The sequence below is a fragment of the Mizuhopecten yessoensis genome, unplaced genomic scaffold, assembly GCF_002113885.1.
Source record: "Mizuhopecten yessoensis strain PY_sf001 unplaced genomic scaffold, ASM211388v2 scaffold11037, whole genome shotgun sequence".
NCBI classification, from domain to species: domain Eukaryota; kingdom Metazoa; phylum Mollusca; class Bivalvia; order Pectinida; family Pectinidae; genus Mizuhopecten; species Mizuhopecten yessoensis.
In genome coordinates, this window is record NW_018408847.1 from 976586 (window position 1) to 1001405 (window position 24820).

Consider the following 24820-nt stretch of genomic DNA (forward strand, 5'->3'; position numbering starts at 1 on the left):
GGATAGAAACTGCTAGATCTGTCCAAAATAGTTTTATTTTACTGAAAAAGAATTGATTAATAACTTAATGTTTATTTTACAACAATTATGAAGCTAGTTTTATCAGGTTATATTAATTAGTCACACCTGGTTAAAGTTGAGGGCACTGTGCTACCAGCTGGCAACCTTTATTACAGGGTAACTGGCTAACTTATTTTATTAGATGGGATAGAAAATTGAATTTTCCCTTTTCTCTTACTTTTATGTATGACAACAGATGTGGATTCACTTTATGGATGGGTGGTTGTTAATATTGTGTTGAACTTTGTTTCAAGAATGAACCTTTAGTTTGTAGTCATCTAACAAATGTCTAACTACCTCACGTTTGTGGTTTTAACTACCTGTGTAAGTGTCACTGTCACATAAAAATGTGTATTTGACAGGATTGTGTGTGTAGTTTATCTTCACATGTGTGTAAATGTGTTTGGTTTATCTTCACGTGTGTGTAAATGTGTGTTGTTTATCTTAAACCTGTGTGTAAATATTGTGTGTGGTTTATCTTCACGTGAGTGTAAATGTGTGAGGTTTATCTTCACGTGTGTGTAAATGTGTGTTGTTTATCTTTAATCTGTGTGTAAATATGTGTGGTTTATCTTCATGTGTGTGTAAATGTGTGTTGTTTATCTTAAACCTGTGTGTAAATAATGTGTGTGGTTTATCTTCACGTGTGTGTAAATGTTTGGTTTATCTTAAACCTGTGTGTAAATAATGTGTGTGGTTTATCTTCACGTATGTGTAAATGTGTGTGGTTTATCTTCACGTGTGTGTAAATGTGTGTGGTTTATCTTCACGTGTGTGTAAATGTTTGGTTTATCTTAAACCTGTGTGTAAATTATGTGTGTGGTTTATCTTCACGTATGTGTAAATGTGTGTGGTTTATCTTCATGTGTGTGTAAATGTGTGTTGTTTATCTTAAACCTGTGTGTAAATAATGTGTGTGGTTTATCTTCATGTGTGTGTAAATGTGTGTGGTTTATCTTCACGTGTGTGTAAATGTGTGTGGGTTATCTTCACATGTGTGTAAATGTGTGTGGGTTATCTTCACGTGTGTGTTAATGTGTGTGGTTTATCTTAAATCTGTTAAATCTTAAAGGTTTACACATGTGTGTGTTGTTTATCTTAAACCTGTGCGTAAATAATGTGTGTGGTTTATCTTCACATGTGTGTTAATGTGTGTGGTTTATCTTCACATGTGTGTAAATGTGTGTGGTTTATCTTCACATGTGTGTAAATGTGTGTGGTTTATCTTCATGTGTGTGTATCATGGGTATATTTTAACTTTGGTATGTGAATAACTTATCATAAATATAAAGGATAACCAAATTTGTTGTTCATGTGGATGTACAGTGAAACTTCAATTGTCCAGACACTTCAGATTTTTATCAAAATTTCACATTTTCTTCATTCATAGTACTAGGAGTCATTCAGAACCAAGAAGTAAACTTAGGGAAACAGTTGTTTTTTTCAAGTTTATCTGTGTCCTGACTAAAGAAGTTTAACTGTGTCCTGACTAAAGACGTTTATCTGCGTCCTGACTAAAGTGTCCTGACTAGATAAGTTTATCTGTGTCCTAACTAGAGAAGTTTATCTATGTCCTGACTAGAGAAGGTTATCTGTGTCCTGACTGAAGAAGTTTATCTGTGTACAGATAAACTTCTTTAATCAAGACACAGATAAACTTCTCCAGTCAGTACACAGATAAACTTCTTTAATCAAGACACAGATAAACTTCTTCAGTCAGGACACAGATAAACGTCTCTAGTCAGGACACACATAAACTTCTTTAGTCACGACACAGATAAACTTGAGAAAAACAACTGTTTCCCTAAGTTTCCTTCTTGGTTCTGAATGACTCCTAGTACTATGAATGAAGAACCAAGAAGTAAACTGTTTCCCTAAGTTTACTTCTTGGTTCTTCATTCATAGTACTAGGAGTCATTCAGAACCAAGAAGGAAACTTAGGGGAACAGTTGTTTTTTTCAAATTTATCTGTGTCCTGACGAAAGAAGTTTATCTGTGTACTGACTAGAGAAGTTTATCGGTGTCCTGACTAAAGAATTTTATCTGTGTACTGACTAGAGAAGTTTATCTATGTCCTGACTAGAGAAGTTTATCTGAGTCCTGACTAGAGAAGTTTATCTGTGTCCTGACTAGAGAAGTTTATCTGTGTACTGACTAGAGAAGTTTATCTGTGTCCTGACTAGAGAAGTGTATCTGTGTCCTGACTAGAGAAGTTTATCTGTGTCCTGACTAAAGAAGTTTATCTGTGTCCTGACTAGAGAAGTTTATCTGTGTCCTGACTAGAGAAGTTTCATTGGATGTGTGTTGAGTTAACGTTTCTGTATTTGTGTACGCGGTATGTGAATGTAACATCACTGGGGATTGTCTACCAAATTAACCAATCATTAGTGAATTTATACTATCTCTCCACAGGCCTCCTCCCTTCATTTAGGAAATTATTGTGGCATTTTTAATAAAACTGGAAAAAATATATACATAATGTGTATGAAAAAATATATATTCGTAAAATACTAAATTTCCAGGAAACGGATTGAAGGCCAAATTTCAAATACCGTTAGTGGTAAAAATAAATGTTTTGTTTGGAATCAGTTCAAATTTAGTGAATTGGTCCAAATTATATTATGTATAAAAACGTAAAATCACATTTTAATATTGAACTGAAGAGTCAACAACTTTAAAAATAAAGTTTAAAAAATTATGATTCCAGTGTCAGGTGGTGTTATTCAATACTTTATACATGTATGACCTAGCTGTATCAATTCCATCAAAACTTTGTTTTCATGCTTTATGTTTAAAAAAAAATTAAAAAAATACACTGTATCAAGTTTATCTCAACTTTTATAGTTAGAAGTTGTCCTCATTTCTTTCCAAACAATTGTGAAGCAGTGTTATATTATTTATGTACTTTCCCCTACAACACATTAAAAGTGAAGCCATTGTCTGTGGTAAGTGTTAACATTTCTTACTGTTGTTGTGGCAGTGGTTCGGAAGCATGGGAAGTTCCTGTCTTTCCTCCGGATGTTCTTCACCACCCGTCCAGCTCGAAACCAGCTCAAACAGTCGGGGATCGTGAAGGAGCGTGTGTTCGGATGTGATCTTGGCGAGCATTTACTCAACACTGGCCAAGAAAACTCGACAGATGGTAAGTGTCGTGTACATTGATGTGGCCAGAATTATTTATCATGAAAGTACATGTCTGCATTAAGATTGGTTAGGACTTGGTTTGTTAGCTCACCTGGCCCGAAAGACCATGTCGAGGTTATGCAATACTGCGTCGTCCAACGTCCGTCCGTCAACTTTTTTTTTTGAACGACTTCTTCTGAAGAACTGGAGGACCTGAGTCATGATATTTGGCCAGTAGGTACCTGGGATGGAGTGCTTTACAGTTTCCTCATTAAAATGATCTTGACCTACTTTCAAGGTCACATGGGTCAAATATGTTAAAAACTTCAAACAACAATATCCTAGGAACCATTGGATTAGAGTCATGATATTTGGGTATGTTATGTAGACCAGCTGTGTGAATTGTTTTCTTCATTACAATAATGAGGTCAAAGGTCAACTTTAAGTGCTAGTTGGGGGTCAAAGGTCAATATGGGTGAAAAGATTTAATGATCTTCTCAAGTTTCTTAAGGCCCACGGTCATGATATTTGGCCAGTAGGTACTTAGGATGGAGTGCTATAAACTTTCCTCATTAAAATCACCTTGACCTACTTACAAGGTCACAGGGGTCAAATATGTTAAAAACTTCAAACAACAATATCCTAAGAAACACTATACTTATAATTCAGATTGTTTTGATGAATTTACTGTGTCACTCTGTTACATTGCCCCTGGTGTTAGGACAGTATAATTTACTGTTTCACTCTATTTCAGTGCCCCTGGTATTAAAGTGCTGTGCAGAAGTGATAGAACAACATGGAATTGTGGATGGAATCTACCGACTGTCAGGGATCACCTCTAACATACAGAAACTCAGGTGGGCTCATTTAATCGTAAAAAATTATCTCTGCTCCATTACACCCTTAGTTATGCAAAGTTATGTCACTGCTTCCTACCATATATCCCCAGTAATGGAGAGTTATCTCACCCTTATTACATGTACAAGTTATCTACCCCTTATTACATGTTGATATTATCTCTGTGTCCTTACATGTATGAGCTACCTCCCCCTTATTACATGTACAAGTTATCTCCCCCTTATCACATGTAGATATTATCTCTGTGTCCTTACATGTATGAGTTACCTCCCCTTATTACATGTACAGGTTATCTCCCCCTAATTACATGTACAAGTTATCTACCCCTTATTACATGTAGATATTATCTCTGTGTCCTTACATGTATGAGTTACCTCCCCCTTATTACATGTACAAGTTATCTCCCCCTAATTACATGTACAAGTTATCTACCCCTTATTACATGTTGATATTATATCTGTCCTTACGTGTATGAGTTACCTCCCCCTTATTACATGTACAAGTTATCTCCCCCTAATTACATGTACAAGTTATCTACCCCTTATTACATGTTGATATTATCTCTGTGTCCTTACATGTATGAATTACCTCCCCCTCCTAAGATGTAATTGAATATTTGGCCTATATGTGGTCACTCCACTGTATGGTCGGGGTTTTGTTATATGTTTGGTGTTTGTCTACAGATTGGCCTTTGATGAAGACCGGGTTCCTGATTTGACAACTGACGTTTATCTACAAGACATTCACAGTATTAGTTCACTACTTAAGATGTACTTCCGCGAGCTTCCCAACCCTCTACTCACCTATCAACTGTATGACAAGTTCGCTGTAAGTATTAATATATTGAGGATCATGTACAACCTAGCTAGCCTGATATCAAAACTACTTAAATAAATCTAAATGCTTAAAAACAGTTTTTCTTTCTTTAGTCAGGAGAAAATGCAGTTCGAGTATTTATTTTAGAAATGTTGGACTATTTACAAAAATAAATTTTGAACACCTGTTCCCAGATTCAGATAAGTGATATGCTTCAAAAGTTTGATCATGATTTGCATTTTCAACATTTTTAAATTCATCAGACATGATAATATATCAGAAGATTTTCTAAGGAAGTACTTTTGTTGATAGGATGCTGTGCGAGATGAAGACAACAAACTATGGAAGATTCATGACGTGGTGCAGCAGTTACCTCCCCCTCATTACAGGTATCTAGTTACCTCCCCTCATTACAGGTAACTAGTTACCTCCCCTCATTACAGGTATCTAGTTACCTCCCCTCCTTACAGGTATCTAGTTACCTCCCCTCACTACAGATATCAAGTTACCTCCCCTCACTACAGGTATCTAGTTCCCTCCCCCTCACTACAGGTATCTAGTTACCTCCACTCACTACAGGTATCTAGTTACCTCCCCCTCACTCCATGTATCAAGTTACCTCCCCCTCACTACAGGTATCTAGTTCCCTCCCCTCACTACAGGTATCTAGTTACCTCCCCCGGATGCTGTGCGAGATGAAGACAACAAACTATGGAAGATTCATGACGTGGTGCAGCAGTTACCACCCCCTCATTACAGGTATCTAGTTACCTCCCCTCACTACAGGTATCTAGTTACCTCCCCCTCACTACATGTATCAAGTTACCTCCCCCTCACTACAGGTATCTAGTTACCTCCCCCTCACGACAGGTATCTAGTTACCTCCCCTCACTACAGATATCAAGTTCCCTCCCCTCACTACAGGTATCTAGTTACCTCCACCTCACTACAGGTATCTAGTTACCTCCCCCTCCCTACAGGTATCTAGTTACCTCCCCCTCACTACCGGTATCTAGTTACCTCCCCCTCATTACAGGTATCAAGTAACCTCCCCCTCACTACAGGCATCTAGTTACCTCCCCCTCACTACAGGTATCGAGTTACCTCCCCCTCACTACAGGTATCTAGTTACCTCCCCATCACTACAGGTATCTAGTTACCTCCCCCTCATTACAGGAATCTAGTTACCTCCCCTCACTACAGGTATCTAGATACCTCCCCCTCACTACAGGTATCTAGTTACCTCCCCTCACTACAGATATCAAGTTACCTCCCCTCACTACAGGTATCTAGTTACCTCCCCCTCACTACAGGTATCTAGTTACCTCCCCCTCACTACAGGTATCTAGTTACCTCCCCCTCATTACAGGTATCAAGTAACCTCCCCCTACTACAGGTATATATATAGTTACCTCCCCTCACTACAGGTATCTAGTTACCTCCCCCTCATTACAGGTATCAAGTAACCTCCCCTCACTACAGGTATATAGTTACCTCCCCTCACTACAGGTATCTAGTTACCTCCCCCTCATTACAGGTATCAAGTAACCTCCCCTCACTACAGGTATATAGTTACCTCCCCTCACTACAGGTATATAGTTACCTCCCCCTCACTACAGGTATATAGTAACCTCCCCTCATTACAGGTATCAAGTCATCCCCTCCTCCACCCAACCATGATGCTAAAAACAGAAAGGTTGGAAGGATGAAGAGAGAAAAAATGAAGATCACACTTTTTTGTAATGGGTACAACAGATTTATGTTGTTGCATTTGTGTCCCCAAGTAGAGGGTACAAAAGCTAATCCCCAATTCAGTAGAAGGTCCCCACATTAGTTGCCTCTCACAACATGAAGTGGGCAAGACCAGGTATATTCTGTTCTGTTCTCAATCCCTGCAGTGGTGAGATCCCATACAGTGTCAGAACAGACAAGACCAGGAATATTCTGTTCTGTTCTCAATCCCTGCAGTGGTGAGATCACGTACAGTGTCAGAACAGACAAGACCAGGTATATTCTGTTCTGTTCTCAATCCCTGCGGTGGTGAGATCCCATACGGTGTCAGAACGGACAAGACCAGGAATATTCTGTTCTGTTCTCAATCCCTGCAGTGGTGAGATCCCATACAGTGTCAGAACAGACAAGACCAGGTATATTCTGTTCTGTTCTCAATCCCTGCGGTGGTGAGATCCCATACGGTGTCAGAACGGACAAGACCAGGAATATTCTGTTCTGTTCTCAATCCCTGCAGTGGTGAGATCCCATACAGTGTCAGAACAGACAAGACCAGGTATATTCTGTTCTGTTCTCAATCCCTGCGGTGGTGAGATCCCATACGGTGTCAGAACGGACAAGACCAGGAATATTCTGTTCTGTTCTCAATCCCTGCAGTGGTGAGATCCCATACAGTGTCAGAACAGACAAGACCAGGTATATTCTGTTCTGTTCTCAATCCCTGCAGTGGTGAGATCCCATACAGTGTCAGAACAGACAAGACCAGGTATATTCTGTTCTGTTCTCAATCCCTGCGGTGGTGAGATCCCATACGGTGTCAGAACGGACAAGACCAGGAATATTCTGTTCTGTTCTCAATCCCTGCAGTGGTGAGATCCCATACAGTGTCAGAACAGACAAGACCAGGTATATTCTGTTCTGTTCTCAATCCCTGCGGTGGTGAGATCCCATACGGTGTCAGAACGGACAAGACCAGGAATATTCTGTTCTGTTCTCAATCCCTGCAGTGGTGAGATCCCATACAGTGTCAGAACAGACAAGACCAGGTATATTCTGTTCTGTTCTCAATCCCTGCGGTGGTGAGATCCCATACGGTGTCAGAACGGACAAGACCAGGAATATTCTGTTCTGTTCTCAATCCCTGCAGTGGTGAGATCCCATACAGTGTCAGAACAGACAAGACCAGGTATATTCTGTTCTGTTTTCAATCCCTGCAGTGGTGAGATCCCGTACAGTGTCAGAACAGACAAGACCAGGTATATTCTGTTCTGTTTTCAATCACTGCAGTGGTGAGATCCCGTACAGTGTCAGGACAGACAAGACCAGGAATATTCTGTTCTGTTCTCAATCCCTGCGGGGGTGAGATCCCATACAGTGTCAGAACAGACAAGAATAGGTATATTCTGTTCTGTTCTCAATTCCTGCAGTGGCGAGATCCCATACAGTGTCAGAACAGACAAGAACAGGTATATTCTGTTCTGTTCTCAATCCCTGCGGTGGTGAGATCCCATACAGTGTCAGCACAGACAAGACCAGGTATATTCTGTGCTGTTTTCAATCCCTGCAGTGGTGAGTTCCCGTACAGTGTCAGAACAGACAAGACCAGGTATATTCTGGTCTGGTCTCAATCCCTGCGGTGGTGAGATCCCATACAGTGTCAGAACAGACAAGACCAGGAATATTCTGTTCTGGTCTCAATCCCTGCGGTGGTGAGATCCCATACAGTGTCAACAGACAAGACCAGGTATATTCTGTTCTGTTCTCAATCCCTGCAGTGGTGAGATCCCGTACAGTGTCAGATTATACATGTACAGGTTTTATTGTATTCGTATTACTACTGTAGGGACATATATGTTATTTGCGACCTTTTTGTTCCAGGACTTTAGAATACCTCATGCGACATCTGGCCAAAGTGGCTGCCTATGGCCCTGACACTGGTATGCATTCCAAGAACCTGGCCATTGTTTGGGCACCAAATCTTCTCCGGTCCAAGGAGCTGGAGTCTGGGGGTGGGGCTGCGGCTCTCCAGGGGGTGGGGATACAGGCTGTGGTCACAGAGTGTCTTATACTCTACGCCGATCTCATCTTCAGCGATAAGATGCCATCATACTCTTCCCCGGAGCTCAGAAGTAAGTACCTCATAGCCTCTGTTGGAGGAAGGAACGGGTTTGTATTTGTCACCTGCAAAGCCAAGGTGACCTATAGGGATCATTCCAGAGCCGTTGTCCTTGTCCACACAAATGGTTTACATGCAATAACTCTTGAAAGAATACTGCTATTATTTACATGAAACTTTCTACCCATGTCTCCAGTATCAATAACCAACCCAAGTTAAATTTTAAACCAAAGCTGCCAGCATTTTGTGAAAAGTCACATGATTATCATGTGGTGACTCAGAAAGGATGCTACATGATCTACATGAGATTCTCTACATACACCTATACTTTCAATTAACCTCTCCAGTTTGATTTTAACCAGTCTGATAATCAGTCGGTGTGTTTAAGCAATTTTGAAAGTTATTGAGTAAGACTTAATGTTGTAAATTTCGGAGTCTGTGATGTCGAAAGAGAAATTTGAACTTTCTGAATAAGATCTTAAAGTTCAGCATGTCCTATTTTGTACCTTGACATCTGTGTGGAGGTTATTTTGTGAAGTAATATCCGTCTCACATGAAGAGATTCATATTCTTTATACAGTAAACCATGCCCCTGTGTTGCAGGTGCCCAGAGAAAGCCTCGGCCTAAGTCTCTAGCAATATCCACACCCACCAAACTCATCACACTCGAGGAGGCGAGGGAGCGTGCACTGTCGGCCAGCCTGCGTCCTCCGCCACAGAAGTACATTGATGTAGGAGGCGGACCAGAACGCCTCCCATCTCGTTACCACACGGTTATAGATTTACCAGGCTACAGGTACTGTTACATATTTACCAGGCTACAGGTACGGTTATAGATTTACCAGGCTAAAGGTACTGTTATAGATTTATCAGGCTACAGGTACTGTTATCGTTTACCAGGCTACAGGTACTGCTATAGATTTACAAGGCTACAGGTACTGCTATAGATTTACAAGGCTACATGTACTGTTACAGTTTTATCTGGCTACAGGTACTGTTATACATTTACCAGGCTACAGGTACCGTTATAGATTTACCAGGCTCCAGGTACTGTTATAGATTTGCCAGGCTACAGGTACTGTTATGATTTACCAGGCTAGAGGTACTGTTATAGATTTATCAGGCTACAGGTACTGTTATAGATTTACCAGGCTACAGGTACTGTTATAGATATACCAGGCTACATGTACTGTTACAGATTTACCAGGCTACAGGTACTGTTAAAGATTTACCAGGCTACAGGTACTGTTATAGATTTACCAGGCTACAGGTACTGCTTTACTCTTCTAGTCTTCAAACCAGACATTTATCCAAGCTTTTAGACGATGCTACATTTTATAAAAAGGGAAATAACTCTTTTACAAACTTCTGACCAATGACAGTGATAAAACTAGTTGAACTGTTTGTACACGTTAAATCAGAACAATTTACTAATATGTCCTTTTTACTTTATATTCATTCACAATCAATAATGTCAATGAATTCATAGACCTGTTGCATTATGAAAAGTTTTAAATGAGGAAATATGTGCAAAGTGGCTTGATGTTAAGTGGGAAGCTGTTTTATGAAGACAATGTTGAATTCTTACTAAGAAGCCTGTCACCTGAGATGTTGAATTCTTTCTAAGAAGCCTGTCACCTGAGATGCTGAATTCTTAATAAGAAGCCTGTCACCTGAGATGTTGAATTCTTACTAAGAAGCCTGTCACCTGACATGCTGAATTCTTACTAAGAAGTCTGTCACCTGACATGCTGAATTCTTGATGACTGGATTGGACTGGATTGGACTGGTCGATAGATAAGGTTGAGATTTACATCAGTGTAAATTTACATTATTGTTAATACAGCTACCCTAGAACAGTTGTGTTAATACAGCTACCCTAGAACAGTTGTGTTAATACAGCTACCCTAGAACAGTTGTCTAATTATCAGTATATCAGCTCCAGCCACTTTAGCTGGTAATTATAGAAGCAGGTTTATTGAGTATCTCACTGTGTACAAAAACATCTTGTACAGATTTCAAAACAGACAGCGTAACGGGTCTATCAATGAATTGTTCTCATGTTTCAGGAAGAAGACTTTAGTGAGCGGCAGTAACACTGTAGGCTACGGCAAGTCAAAGAAATCCCCGAGTGGCTGGCGTTCCATCTTTTCTCGTGGGCCACGACAGGGAAGCATCAAACAGAAGGGGCGTAAAAACAGCATAGGAGGTCAGTGTTCATATAGTAGGGGCATAAAAACAGCATAGTGTCAGTGTTTAAATAGTAGGGGCATAAAAACAGCATAGGAGGTCAGTGTTCATATAGTAGGGGCATATAAACAGACTAGGAGGTCATTGTTCATATAGTAGGGGCATAAAAACAGCATAATGTCAGTGGTCAAAAAGTAGGGGAATAAAAACAGCATAGGGGGTCAGTGTTCATATAGTAGGAGCGTAAAACAGCATAGGAGAGCAGTTTTTCAAATAACAGGAGCGTAAAACAGCATAGGAGGTTAGTGTTCAAATAGTAGGAGTGTAAAAACAGCATAGAAGGTCAGTGTTCAAATAGCAGGAGTGTAAAAACAGCATAGGAGGTCAGTGTTCGAATAGTAGGAGCGTAAAAACACCATAGGAGGGCAGTTTTCAAATAACAGGAGCGTAAAACAGCATAGGAGATCAGTGTTCAAATAGTAGGAGCATAAAAACAGCATAGGAGGTCAGTGTTCAGATAGCAGGGGCATAAAAACAGCATAGGAGGTCAGTGTTCATATTGCAGGGGCATAAAAACAGCATAGTGTCAGTGTTCAAATAGTAGGGGCATAAAAACAGCATAGGAGGTCAGTGTTCATATAGTAGGGGCATAAAAACAGCATAGATAATCAGTGTTCATATAGTAGGGGCATAAAAACAGCATAGATGATCAGTGTTCATATTGTAGGAGCATAAAAACAGCATAGTGTCAGTGTTCAAATAGTAGGGGCATAAAAACAGCATAGGAGGTCAGTGTTCAAATAGTAGGGGCATAAAAACAGCATAGATGATCAGTGTTCATATAGTAGGGGCATAAAAACAGCATAGGAGGTCAGTGTTCATATAGTAGGGGCATAAAAACAGCATAATGTCAGTGGTCAAATAGTAGGGGCATAAAAACAGCATAGGAGGTCAGTGTTCATATAGTAGGGGCATAAAAACAGCATAGTAACAGTGTTCAAATAGTAGGGGCATAAAAACAGCATAGGAGGTCAGTGTTCATATAGTAGGGGCATAAAAACAGCATAGGAAGTCAGTGTTCATATAGTAGGGGCATAAAAACAGCATAATGTCAGTGGTCAAATAGTAGGGGCATAAAAACAGCATAGGAGGTCAGTGTTCATATAGTAGGGGCATAAAAACAGCATAGTAACAGTGTTCAAATAGTAGGGGCATAAAAACAGCATAGGAGGTCAGTGTTCATATAGTAGGGGCATAAAAACAGACTAGGAGGTCAGTGTTTATATAGTAGGGGCATAAAAACAGCATAATGTCAGTGGTCAAAAAGTAGGAGAATAAAAACAGCATAGGAGGTCAGTGTTCATATAGTAGGAGCGTAAAACAGCATAGGAGGGCAGTTTTTCAAATAACAGGAGCGTAAAACAGCATAGGAGGTTAGTGTTCGAATAGTAGGAGCATAAAAACAGCATAGGAGGTCAGTGTTCATATAGTAGGAGCGTAAAACAGCATAGGAGGGCAGTTTTTCAAATAACAGGAGCGTAAAACAGCATAGGAGATCAGTGTTCAAATAGTAGGAGCATAAAAACAGCTTAGGAGGTCAGTGTTCAGATAGCAGGGGCATAAAAACAGCATAGGAGGTCAGTGTTCATATAGTAGGAGCATAAAAACAGCATAGATGGTCATTGTTCACATAGCAGGAGCGTAAAACAGCATAGGAGATCAGTTATTAAATAGCAGGATCGTAAAAACAGCATAGTGTCAGTGTTCAAATAGTAGGGGCATAAAAACAGACTAGGAGGTCAGTGTTCATATAGTAGGAGCGTAAAACAGCATAGGAGGGCAGTTTTCAAATAACAGGAACGTAAAAACAGCATAGAAGGTTAGTGTTCAAATAGCAGGAGCGAAAAAATAGCATAGGAGGTCATTGTTCAAATAGCAAGAGCGTAAAAACAGCATAGGAGGTCAGTATTCAAATAGCAGGAGCGTAAAAATAGCATAGGAGATTAGTGTTCAGATAGAAGGGGCATAAAAACAGCATAGGTGATCAGTGTTCAAATAGTAGAAGCGTAAAAACAGCATAGGAGGTCAGTGTTCATATAGCAGGGGCATAAAAACAGCATAGGAGGGCAGTGTTCAAATAGTAGAAGCGTAAAAACAGCATAGAAGGTTAGTGTTCAAATAGTAGAAGCGTAAAAACAGCATAGAAGGTTAGTGTTCAAATAGTAGGAGCGTTAAAACAGCATAGGAGGTCAGTGTTCATATAGCAGGGGCATAAAAACAGCATAGGAGGTCAGTGTTCAAATAGTAGGAGCGTAAAAACAGCATAGGAGGTCAGTGTTCGAAAATGTAAAGTTCAGTTGTGTTCAAGCAGAAGGTGTGTACAAATATTTGCACAAGAGGTTAATGTTTGAATAGCAGAGGCCTATAGGTCATTGTATAAACAGAAACCAGGGGGGTAGTAAACTTGTATACAAAGGCATTTTTCAAACAGAATGGGGGGTACAAATGTATTAAATGTATACAAGGTCATTGTTCAAACAGAAGGGGGTGAAATTGTATATGAGGTCATTGTTTTAACAAAAGGGGGGTATAAATGTATACAGGGCCATTGTAAGATTGCATAGGAAAGGGGTTATTCATGAATTTTATATGACATGGAAAGTTATATCAATATATTCAATTCATATTTTGAAAGGTAAGCTCACTTAAACAGTAAGATATGGATTTTCTAATGAAAGCATGTCATGTATTTTTGAGATGTGACATTTTTGGAATTTTTAACAACACACCTACTATGTTGATAAATTGTAATGCAATGAATTGGGTCCACCAGCAAGGTCTCATGAACCTATCACCCTTAAAGTCATACCATAGCGTGCTAGTTTTGTAAGTGTGTTTTAAACATTTAAGGGGGTTCATTATATGCTACATGGTAGTAATTTGGTAGCTTTACCTCCTCCAGAGCCGCTTGTCCTTACTGAGGACAGGAAAGCCATCACCGAGGAGGACGTTCACAACTGGAAACGTCGCCGGCTACGGGGTGCCAAAAGTGCTGAGTCACTGTTGGCGATGTCACTGCCGGGTCTGGACTGCGGACGAATCTCACGAGACTTTGAGGAATCCCTGTATAGGATTTACTCAGGTTTGTTTACTTATTCTACTGTAGAGTTGCTCAATTTCATGGGTAAAAAAAGTTGACACATTTGTATCCAGAATTGATTCAGTGTTGAGTGAGACAATCTAAGATTTGTTAATTGTTCAGTTGCCAGCTGGTTACAGGAAATTCTAGAATTCTAGGAATCATACCTTGATATTATGTCATATTAAGTAGGAACATTTGGACATCTTTCTCAAATTTGATATCTTAGATCCTCTTGGACCCTAGTTAGGGTTAGACATATTTCCATTGGAGTTTGATCAGATAAACTAAAGAGCTGAGAGATGGCCATCTTGGATATCAACAGTTAAGATTTGTTGTCGCTGTTCCTTAGATCCCTCTCAAATTCAATATATAGTCTCTACTTGGTCTCTAGTTGTACAATTTTACTTTTGAGACTGATCGTAAACGAATGGCTGACATGGCCATATTGGATTTTTGTCTCGCCGCCATGAAGTGGAAGCGAGACTTAGGTGTTGCTTTTCTGGCGTCGTCGTCAACATTAAGTGTTTGCGTTTAAGTTAGTTTCTCTCTAAGTATAAATGCTGCATCAACCAAACTTGGACCATACATGCATCTTAGGAAGTACATCTCAACCCATGCATCAAATGCTGGATGCGGCCTTCCTTTCATGGTCCTTTGACTTTGTCAGCATCTCCATCAACATTAAGTTTTTGTTTTTAAGTTAGTTTCTCTGATATGTGCATTGAATCAAAGCGAGGCATAGGTGAAACATATCAATCCGAATGGCTTGTGACAATTAAGTTTTGTTATCTCTATTTCTCAGAAGCACTGGAGGGATATTTCTCATATTTTATATCCCCTTGTTCCCCATGGGTTTAAGATGCCCCAGGCCCTAATGAGAATTCATCCCTTATTGACAGTACTTCTAATTATCTAACAATTATAATATTTCAGCATTTTGCATATAGTTCTGCAATTCTTATACAATGACATTTGCCATGGTGGCAACTTATATATGACATTGAAATATTTAAGTTAATGTACAAGATTTCCGGGTAGGATTCCCAACATGGGACTGGGTAATAGTACCTGTAAGGAAAACTAATTATAAGAGCAAAGAAGGTAAAAGATCATGTTTTGTAGTACTGATAAAGGTCCTTTCATAGTGGGCGCTGAGATCCCTCTAGGATCTCTTGTATTTGGTTTATTGGTTAATTATGTACTGTTGGACAGTAGACATGTCTGTGCATAAATAACTAAATAAATAAATGTAACTAGGTGCAATAATAAACTTCCGGCTGATCATGTCAGATAAATAATTAATTGGTGCCAAAGTGGCCTTCATTATTATTTTATTCTCAATTTCTCCTCAACTCTGTGTACATGATAATTCTGTGTGTTTAGGATATACATGATAATTCTGTGTGTTTAGGATATACGTTTATAATGCTTACTTGATTGTATTACAGAGGATGAATCGAAGCACCCCAGTATCCGACACAAACGGTCTTTGTCCTCCGAGTCGCCACGCACCATGATGCACTCGGACCATTCCGTATCCTATCCCTCTTTCATCATGACCGGGTCACGTGAGGTTGGCATTGATGTCGATACCTGTGGGACAAGTTGTGGTTAGTATTGTATACGTACCTACAGATTGGGGGCTTATTTGTGGTCAAATATGGTAGTCTAATTGTAAGATTGGTGGAGTTTAGATATACACCTAGGCTTTGGTCAGGACTGTCTACTTAGATAGTCTACCTGTAAGATTGGTGGAGTTTAGATATACACCTAGGCTGAGGTCAGGACTGTCTACTTAGATAGTATAACTGTAAGATTGGTGGAGTTTAGATATACCCCTAGGCTGTGGTCAGGACTGTCTACTTAGGTAGTCTAATTGTAAGATTGGTGGAGTTTAGATATACCCCTAGGCAGTGGTCAGGTCTGTCTACTTAGATAGCCTAACTGTAAGATTGGTGGAGGTTAGATATACACCTAGGCTGTGGTCAGAACTGTCTACTTAGATAGTCTAATTGTAAGATCGGTGGAGTTTAGATATACACCTAGGCTTTGGTCAGGACTGTCTACTTAGATAGTCTACCTGTAAGATTGGTGGAGTTTAGATATACCCCTAGGCAGTGGTCAGGTCTGTCTACTTAGACAGTCTCACTGTAAGATTGGTGGAGGTTAGATATACACATAGGCATTGGTCAGGACTGTCTACTTAGATAGTCTAACTGTGAGATTGGTGGAGTTTAGATATACACCTAGGCAGTGGGCAGGTCTATCTAAGTAGACAGACCTGACCACTGCCTAGGAGTATATCTAAACTCCACCAATCTTACAGGTAGACTATCTAAGTAGACAGTCCTGACCTCAGCCTAGGTGTATATCTAAACTCCACTAATCTTTCAATTAGACTACCATATTTGACCACAAATAAGCCCCCAATCTGTAGGTACGTATACAATACTAACCACAACTTGTCCCACAGGTATCGACATCAATGCCAACCTAACGTGACCCGGTCATGATGAAAGAGGGATAGTCCTGACCTCTGCCTAGGTGTATATCTAATCTCCACCAATCTTACAATTAGACTATCTAAGTAGACAGTCCGGACCTCTGCCTAGGTGTATATCTAAACTCAACCAATCTTACAATTAGACTATCTAAGTAGACAGTTCTGACCACAGCCTAGGTGTATATCTAAAATCCACCAATCTTACAGTTAGACTATCTAAGTAGACAGTCCTGACCGCAGCCTAGGTGTATATCTAAACTCCACTAATCTTTCAATTAGACTACCATATTTGACCACAAATAAGCCCCCAATCTGTAGGTACGTATACAATACTAACCACAACTTGTCCCACAGGTATCGACATCAATGCCAACCTAACGTGACCCGGTCATGATGAAAGAGGGATAGTCCTGACCTCTGCCTAGGTGTATATCTAAACTCAACCAATCTTACAGTTAGACTATCTAAGTAGACACTCCTGACCACAGCCTAGGTGTATATCTAAAGTCCACCAATCTTACAATTAGACTATCTAATTGTAAGATTGGTGGAGTTTAGATATACCCCTAGGCAGTGGTCAGGTCTGTCTACTTAGATAGACCTGACCACTGCCTAGGTGTATATCTAAACTCAACCAATCTTACAATTAGACTATCTAAGTAGACAGTCCGGACCTCTGCCTAGGTGTATATCTAAACTCAACCAATCTTACAATTAGACTATCTAAGTAGACAGTCTAATTGTAAGATTGGTGGAGTTTAGATATACACCTAGGCAGTGGTCAGGACTGTCTACTTAGGTAGTCTAACTGTAAGATTGGTGGAGTTTAGATATACACCTAGGCAGTGGTCAGGTCTGTCTACTTAGATAGTCTAACTGTAAGATTGGTGGAGGTTAGATATACACATAGGCAGTGGTCAGGACTGTCTACTTAGATAGTCTAACTATAAGATTGGTGGAGTTTAGATACCCCCCAGATTAGATATTTTTTGGGAAAAAATTTGAAATGAAATGCTTACATGCCAAATTATTTTTTTTCAAAAAAGAGTGTCCTTACAAAGGAAATAATGATTAAATTGGCCAAATTGTAAACACATTGAGGAAATGAAGTAGGAAACAAACCATATTTCATTTAAGTCTTGTCATACGAGTATTCCTATTTTTTTTCTTGTTTTACAGATACGCCAGACAGTACACCAACTGAGAACGGAGTGTCTGACAATCGACCGGAGCGTAAACAGTCCTTTGTAAGGGGGGATAACAAACGTAAGGTTATCAACCATCGGCGGTCACCATCCGGGCAATCCACACCCAGGCAGGAACAGGATCGACGGTCACCATCCGGGCAGGAACAGGGAGCTAGCACGGGCAGTAAAGGAGCAGACAAACATAACAAGGCAGACCTGCCACCTGGTGGTGTTCGCAAGTCACAGGAGGGACGGCAAGATGATTCTGACAAATTTGTGCTACATGTGAAGGATGCTAATCTGTTGAAGCCTTCAGATCAGCTTAAGTCTCCAAATCTGATACCAAACGTCTCACCAGAAGATAAGCGAGAACATGGCCGGAGAGGCAGCCGAACACCACCTGCCACCAGGGGTCGTCTTCGTGATGACAGGGTCAAAGAGAAGAATTCTCAAGCAGATGATGGGAAGGTTGTGACCATAGAACTTCCAGAGAGTCCAGGTGCCAAGAGGAAAAACTGGATGGGTGGCAGTGGTGCGTCAACACCAGCGGGCACTCCAGACGAACCCCCGCCCTCTCACTTCTACTACTCCAAACATCACGACTATGCAGAAATCCTTTCCGATGATGAGAAGTCAAGATTTGGTATTGACGAAGGTACGAAAACCTCTCCAATGGATATTTCAGGCCACAGAGAGACAACGTTTGGTGCAGATAAGAAAATGTATGTGGATAAGTGTCGCTCTGTTGGAACACCATCGTCTTCCCTTTCGTCACCAACAACATCCGACCCTTCATCTGGAACTCCGGAGCGTGTCAGAAACATGGATGGTAAAGTCGTGAAGATGACATCATCAGCTATTTTACAACAAAGTGTCAGTGAAACAAATGATTTGTCTGTGTCTAAGATGTCGAAGTGCCTGAGTGTACCTGCTGACATTCAGAAGTCTTTGGAGGATATGACATCCTATGCTGGCTCTCGTGAGGACATGCTCAGCTCCATCACCATCAGCGAATTGTCAGCGTCAACAGACAGTTTCGCACGCTATGAAGACAGTAACACAGCTGCTCGTCGGAGACGTAGTGCCTCAGTGGACAGTTTCAACGAAGCTGAATCGCCACTCACACGGACCCTACGAGAGATCAATGCACAAATTGACAAAGCATTCAGGCGAGATTTGGACAAGGGCAATCACTTACAGGAAGGAGAACGTCCCAACAACCGTAGTCGTTCAGGATCTTTTGACAATATCCCGTCAGATTACCAGGGAGAAAACATTGGTTTCTCATCTCCTAATATCATCCCACCCCTGCCTTCAGAGTCTGCTGATACAAAGACCACGTTTGTTGAACGCCCGGCTGAAGAGATTCAGGTAATTGAGACTGCCCGTGTCATCAGGGCACCCCTAAGGCCGTCAACGTCTAACCAAACAAAGCTAGCACACATTAATACCCAGAATGCCTCACCGACAGGAAGTGATATTTCAGGATACAGTGAGAGCCAAGGAAAGTTGAGTCCTCACCTTGTCATGCGTGGTGCATGTAGCCAACAGTCAAGTTGTCTTCCGAGTCCTATGTCTCCATCAGAAGAGCGAATTAAATTTGGACTCTCTGATGACGAGTGTCCCGTCAAAAGCCGAAATCAAGACAATAAGATGAAGCGTTCAGATTCCCGTCATGGGTGTGTAGAATTTGATCTGTCAGATGAAGATCTGGAGTTCTTGTCTCGTCAAGGTATTATACAGGAAATGAAAACAACGCGCCGGGTGAACAAGGACGGGACACCCTGTAGTCCACTTATGTCACCAAGTGAGACCCCACATCATGTGACCTCTCCTATGCAATGGTCCCCAGAGATGGGATATAGGGACATACCAAAGTCACAGTCCTATTCTGGGTCAGGGTCCTCTTTTGTAGGTGGTGCCTCCTATAGTCCCTCAACTGGAAAAGCAAGTGATGCAAAAGTAGGTGACGGATCACCAACCACAAAGGGTCATTCTGTACATAAAACCAAACCTCCTGCCAGGCGTGAATTTGCAAAATTGATGCTGGAATCTGATCACGATGCATCCAACAAGTCATCCAAGTCAAGCCCGCGGTCTCCTAGGCAACAGCCACGGTGGGAAGACCTTGCAGGACTGAATCAGGACTTTGGGGCTATTCCATCAGTCAAACAAATTACAAAGGTGGGAGACTCGGCAATGGTCAAAACACCGAAAGACAAGGTCAAGGTCGAATCAGATTCCACTTCTGACGATTTTGACAGAAAACTACAAAATTTGTCTGATTTTAATGATGTCTGGCGCCAGCAACTGGCTCCCACAGGAGATGTGTGTCGCAACGTCTCTAATGATGACCAGGTGCTTAATTCTTCTGATAGATTTCGTCCCCAGCTTAAAAAATCTCTGACAGTTGGTGCCATAGAGACATCAACATCAATGGGCAGTCATAAAAAAAGGGAAAAAACTCCTGAGTGTGGTACACAAGATCAGACTGTGACAATGGAAAAGCCAATGATAAAGAAATGTTTGACCGAGTCTGACATTCCTCGGATACGTCAGTGTAGTATAATGACTCAGGACAGTCAGAGTACTTCCTCCTCAAGTGGGACATCAGACGCGCTCACAGAAATACACACAGTCACTGATCGCATGACGGTGGAGAAACCGTCTATACGACGAGGTGAGTTAAAACAAAATGACACAAAACTCCCATCTGCTAGTCAAAAGTGTGACCGTGAGGAGAAGGCGTCGTTTCCAAAACCACGCAAAATTCAGAAAATGGATTCTTTTGATTTTCCACTGGAAAATTCCTTGCAAGAGAGAATGGACACCTCTGGTCCGTCTGAAGAGAGGTTGGGTCCTGTGGATAATCAATACAGCCATGCTGTTACAGCAGCAACTCGCAATCATGTTGTATCATCTAGTCAATCGGATAGTGTGTCAGCCTTGGCGAGTAATACTTACAATACAAACAATGTTGGGAGTGCCGGACATTACAGTGAGTCGTCCAGATCAGAGAATACTGCATTCACGGAGCGCGACCATGCCCAGCCATTCCAATCTATGCTGGAAGATATTGACGTGAACGAGAGTTGTTTTGGCATTCCTACTCATCAAAACTTGTCAAATGAGTTTAGAGAAAAAATGAACGAGAGATTAAAATCACAGTCACAACAGAGTAGTTTAGATTCCCCAAGTGTGGTGGCCATGGAGTCGTTTGTGTACCAGGAGCAGTCGGAACATGAGGTCCATGTAGGATTTGCCAGACCAGTTGTAGATATGAGTCACATCGAGGCTGCAGCACATTTTGATCAGGGGGATTACGAGGGTGAATTCCAGTCAAGCACACGGATGGAGGTGGAAGCAGGGTTGTCATCCATCAGTCTGCCAGCAGAGAATCTCTGCTCTGTGTCACAAGGCCCTGCAGTCATGCTTGACAACACAGAGGAAGCCCATCAGAACGCTGTCAATGCTGATTTGGAACTGACCATGTCACAGAAGTCGCCACATAGCATGACAACATATGACGCGGATGACTTTGATGACGATGACGCATGTTGCTCTAAATTAAGGAATATTGTACACAAAGACGATTACAGTGAAGCAGAATCTCCGTGGCAACAGAGTCTATCCGATCTCCCAGAGTTACCTCCTCCTGAAAGGGAATTTATGGAAGTGAGTCGCCCCAGTGTTATAAAGTGTTCAAAGTCCCGCAAGAAGTCTGAGCCTCGATCAAATGTTGCCATCAGGCGGACAATGTCGGAGCGATCAAAGGCTGAGGAAGCGCTTCTTCAGCGAAGGGAGGTGGGTTTGCATCGGAGAGAGACTGGTATTCCAAAGGTTAAGTCAGAGAAGAGGAGTGCAGACAAGGGAGGATCAAAGGGTCAGAGGTCAGAGCGAGGAGAGACCAAGCTGGTACTGGAAAGAAAGACAAGTTTGAAGAAGGGGAAGGATAGCTTACACAATGCATTGTACGTGGAGGCAGGTGAGGCAAGTGATGCAGACACGAATGATGATGTTTTTATTGATGCATCAGCTGGACAGGATATACCAAGGGAAAGACAGACCCAGAAGTTTAATCTGGAGCGGAACCAAATGTCGGCATTTATCAACGATCCACCAAGTCGCAGCTCGCTTGACGAGTCCTTCCTCCAGGTGGCATCCTCGCGTCATGACGACTTTCTAAGCAGAGACGAGGCAGGACAGCAAGAGGATATTCGTTTCACTCGTGCCCATAGATCCACAAAGCTGAAAAGTTTGCGAGAGTTGTTCGAGAAGACAGCCGGGGAGTATGAGGCATCACAATCAAAGAAGAAACAGTCATCATCGTCCCAGGAAAAGCTTGTTTGTATGCCGGCAGGTGAAGCAGAAAACAGTGAGACAGTTAGATTACACAGTGCGCGTAGTGCCTTTGCCTCCCGACGTTCACATTCGCACACCGAACGCTTTGTGATGGACAAGGAAAATGTTTCTACACAGTTCATAACAACCTCAGATGAGTGGCAGATGCCAAGAAGTCGTCGTAGCATCTCCACTGACATTGGATATGAACTCGGCAGGAAAAAGGAGACAACTCGCCGAGAGCGTTCGTGGGATCGTCAGTCTAGCTTCACGAGTGCTAGCAAACCACCGAAACATCGCAGCTGTTCACGGAATCGCACGGCAAGCGAATCCTCAGTCAGCGAGTCCGAGAACCGCGTTGGAAGTTCTCGTAGTTCTCCAAAATCTCAGCGTCAAGATGGATGTTCCTCTGGGCAAGATGGCTCTCCAAAGTCAAGGATACCAACAAAAATCCATGACACTGGATCACCAAAGCTTGTCAAAGACACTGCTCTTAGAAACTCGCCAAAGGCTCAGCATTTAGATGGGGGCTCTGTTTCAAGGCCAGATGCAACTATCTCCCCAAAATCTCGTAAAGGAAGTGAATCTCCTTTTTTACAAAAAGCATGTGACATCTCTATACCCTCACAACGAAACAGACAGAGGACAGATGATTCGCCTAAAGTGTTACGCCGTGTGAGTTTTGGACGAAGTGACAATACTCCTGCCGAAGGTTCTCCAAAATCCCCACGGGCATGGAGGTCCCCGGGCAATAGGAGGTCATTGTCAATAGAAACCTCCATAGCAACAGTAGAAACATTGGAAAAAGACACTACGGTGCAGAGAAGTTCTGAAAGAACTCTAAGTCAGTCTTGTATACTGCCTAGCTCCAAAGGGAGTCAAGGGGGTGTGGAGGATTGGGGTGGGTCGGGGACAGAGGGGTGCAATCTCGAGCGGAGAGGGAGCATTAAGGAACTGAGAGAGTTTTTCGAACAGAAACATGATGCTGACACTCAAAGTGCTGATAATTTATTGTTAAGGTCGAGGGTTCGGAGTGTGTCGCCCACACTTTGTCAATCACATCGCCATGAATCTCTAGAGACAGTCAATGTTCGTCACAGTCTTGAACTGCCATCAAGGGGGGCAACTCCGCCTTTAGAAGGGTCAGTCCGCTCTCAGCCGATCCGGCTGGGTCCTAAGCCATTCTATGGAGCGAGAAAATGAAATGTATGATAATAATTACTCCCTTGTTAAGATGTACAACATTTTAACCTTTTTAGTATTTTTAAAAATCTAATAGTGTATGTTCGCTACTTATTATATGACCTAGTCTGTATATTCTGATTAATATAAAGTGAAGAAGTCACATCTGTGACATGGGTGACAATATACAGGGTTTAAAAGTCAACTCTACCTTAAGGCAACCTCTATATAATGGTTACCAGCAAAGAAAGCTTACCAATGCAGGTAGATTTTCTCTATAGACAGATTAAATAGTCATTCTCCTTCGTAAAGGTTACAGTAATATAAAAGTTCTGTTTTGTTGTTTTCGCTGAATACCAGTTCCCACTTTGTAAGCTGTTAATGAGAGGTGAAGTGTATGCAGCTGTGACTTTATATAATGCTAACTTCTACATCAATACTATAATGTAAAAGATAACACGTATACAGTAATTTTATGTTGTTATGTATTGTTGAACAATACCATGGAAACCGTTATATAGAGGTCACCTGTAAGGACAAGTTCAATCTATGAAGATGTGATTTTTATGTAGAGTGGATTTTTATATAGAGTTGACCTTTAAAACTTACAAATATTGTATAATACTGGCTTCTCCCAGTCAGTATAAATTATGCAAGTGCTTACTGATCCAGTCAAAGTACTGATCAGGAGAAAAATCCCAGAGTTCACGAGTGAAAGATCATGGTCAGGGTGTAAGGTCAATGCTAGGTAAAACATACTGACATTAAACGTTCATAATAGAAGGAAGTTATAAATTGCAATTTATGTTTGTGGAGAGAGAAGAAGGGGGGGGGGGGGGGGGGGGGGGGGGGAGGGTCGTGTACAAATTGTCCTGGGTCAAACAGTCTAGTCATACTTAATGAACTTAATGGAGACTCAATACAATCATAGCCAGATAAGGTACCGCCTTGTCTCTAGTGCATAAAAAAGGACACTGAAATCACAACACATTCAAGATTTCTTCTGGAATACTTTGAAGGATTTTGGTGAGCAATAAGTTTTTGAGTGATGAAAACATTGATCGTGAGTGAGTTCTGCCAGTGAATGTACTCTTATCTGGTTGTGATTGTAGTGACTTCATGTCATACAATTGTATTTTTTACAGCAATATAGTGCACACATGCGATATCTCGGTGAGTGTGGAGTAGTCTTATACGTGACTGCTGGATATATCAGTAATCTTAACTATTAATGCAAGGCCACGGTTTCACGAACATAGATTTCCCCTTGATTAAACGCTGCTTTCCCTATGTAGAAATGTTAAGTTAAGGGGGAATTTAGGAAGGTTTGTAAATTCTGACTTTATGTGTTTAACCTTATTTTTAATCATTATGTAAGAAATATATCACTCAAGTTATGTAATGCAGCATATGTAAATTTTAGTGTACTTTTAAATATGTGTATTCAAATTGAATACGTCATGATAATGGTAAAATGATCAATTGCAGTAAAACACATGTTATCACTACCCCTGAAGAGAACACATACCCGTAAGTAATGAACCCTAAAAGAGCTAAGAGTTCAGTGCTCT

General features: G+C 41.2%; 1 protein-coding gene across 6 annotated transcripts in view; it reads left to right on the forward strand.

The window, feature by feature from the left end:
* The window catches only part of LOC110464834, a 72163-nt gene extending 48090 nt beyond the window's left edge, over window positions 1-24073 (forward strand). For all 6 annotated transcript variants that reach the window (XM_021520279.1, XM_021520281.1, XM_021520282.1 and 3 more), the window contains 10 exons: window positions 3041-3202; window positions 3938-4040; window positions 4725-4869; window positions 5170-5246; window positions 8467-8717; window positions 9308-9500; window positions 10774-10913; window positions 13857-14036; window positions 15485-15646; window positions 17719-24073. In XM_021520279.1, the coding sequence (XP_021375954.1) occupies window positions 3041-3202; window positions 3938-4040; window positions 4725-4869; window positions 5170-5246; window positions 8467-8717; window positions 9308-9500; window positions 10774-10913; window positions 13857-14036; window positions 15485-15646; window positions 17719-23270 (6965 nt within the window). In that variant the 3' untranslated portion in view covers window positions 23271-24073. The remainder of the gene's footprint in view (window positions 1-3040; window positions 3203-3937; window positions 4041-4724; window positions 4870-5169; window positions 5247-8466; window positions 8718-9307; window positions 9501-10773; window positions 10914-13856; window positions 14037-15484; window positions 15647-17718) is intronic.
* Window positions 24074-24820: the final 747 nt, after the last annotated feature.